This window comes from Calidris pugnax, unplaced genomic scaffold (genome assembly GCF_001431845.1).
Source record: "Calidris pugnax isolate Ruff unplaced genomic scaffold, ASM143184v1 scaffold1022, whole genome shotgun sequence".
NCBI lineage: Eukaryota > Metazoa > Chordata > Aves > Charadriiformes > Scolopacidae > Calidris > Calidris pugnax.
Genome location: NW_015091653.1, coordinates 54,353 through 54,849, shown reverse-complemented (window position 1 = coordinate 54,849; position 497 = coordinate 54,353). Strand labels below are relative to the sequence as shown.

Genomic DNA, 497 nt, shown 5'->3' with positions numbered 1-497 from the left:
CGCGGATCATCGAGGCGCTGGACGTGCCCTGGGTGGTGCTGCTCTCCATGGACTCCTTCTACAAGGTGAGGGACGGGGCACTGAGCAGTGCCCGTGGGTCCGGGGGTCTGCGGTGGCACTGAGCGGTGCCGGTGCCCGTGGATCCGGGGGTCTGCGGTGGCACTGAGCGGTGCCGGTGCCCGCAGGTGCTGGACGAGGGGCAGCAGGCGCTGGCAGCTCGCAGCGACTACAACTTCGACCACCCCGACGCCTTTGACTTCGAGCTGCTCGTCAGCGTCCTCCGCAAGCTCAAGAAGGGCAAGAGCGTGAAGGTGCCGATCTACGACTTCACCACGCACAGCCGCCGCCGCGAGTGGGTGCGTGCCGCAGGGCAGCCAGGACGGGCCCCCGCAGGGCCGGTGGTGGATGCTGTGGGGAGTGCTCCTGGGAAGGGGGGGGGAAAAAAACCTGTGGGGCAGGAGCTGGGGGGGGTTGTGGGGTCTGGAAGGGCAAAGGGG

The 497-nt window shown here is 68.8% G+C and overlaps 1 protein-coding gene across 1 annotated transcript in view; it reads left to right on the top strand.

Annotated features, from left to right (window-relative positions):
* Window positions 1-497, top strand: part of LOC106899976 (uridine-cytidine kinase-like 1) — an 11,659-nt gene that overhangs the window by 1,784 nt on the left and 9,378 nt on the right. The window contains exons 2-3 of the mRNA XM_014961925.1: window positions 3-65; window positions 186-356. Coding sequence (XP_014817411.1) covers window positions 3-65; window positions 186-356 — 234 coding nt within the window. The remainder of the gene's footprint in view (window positions 1-2; window positions 66-185; window positions 357-497) is intronic.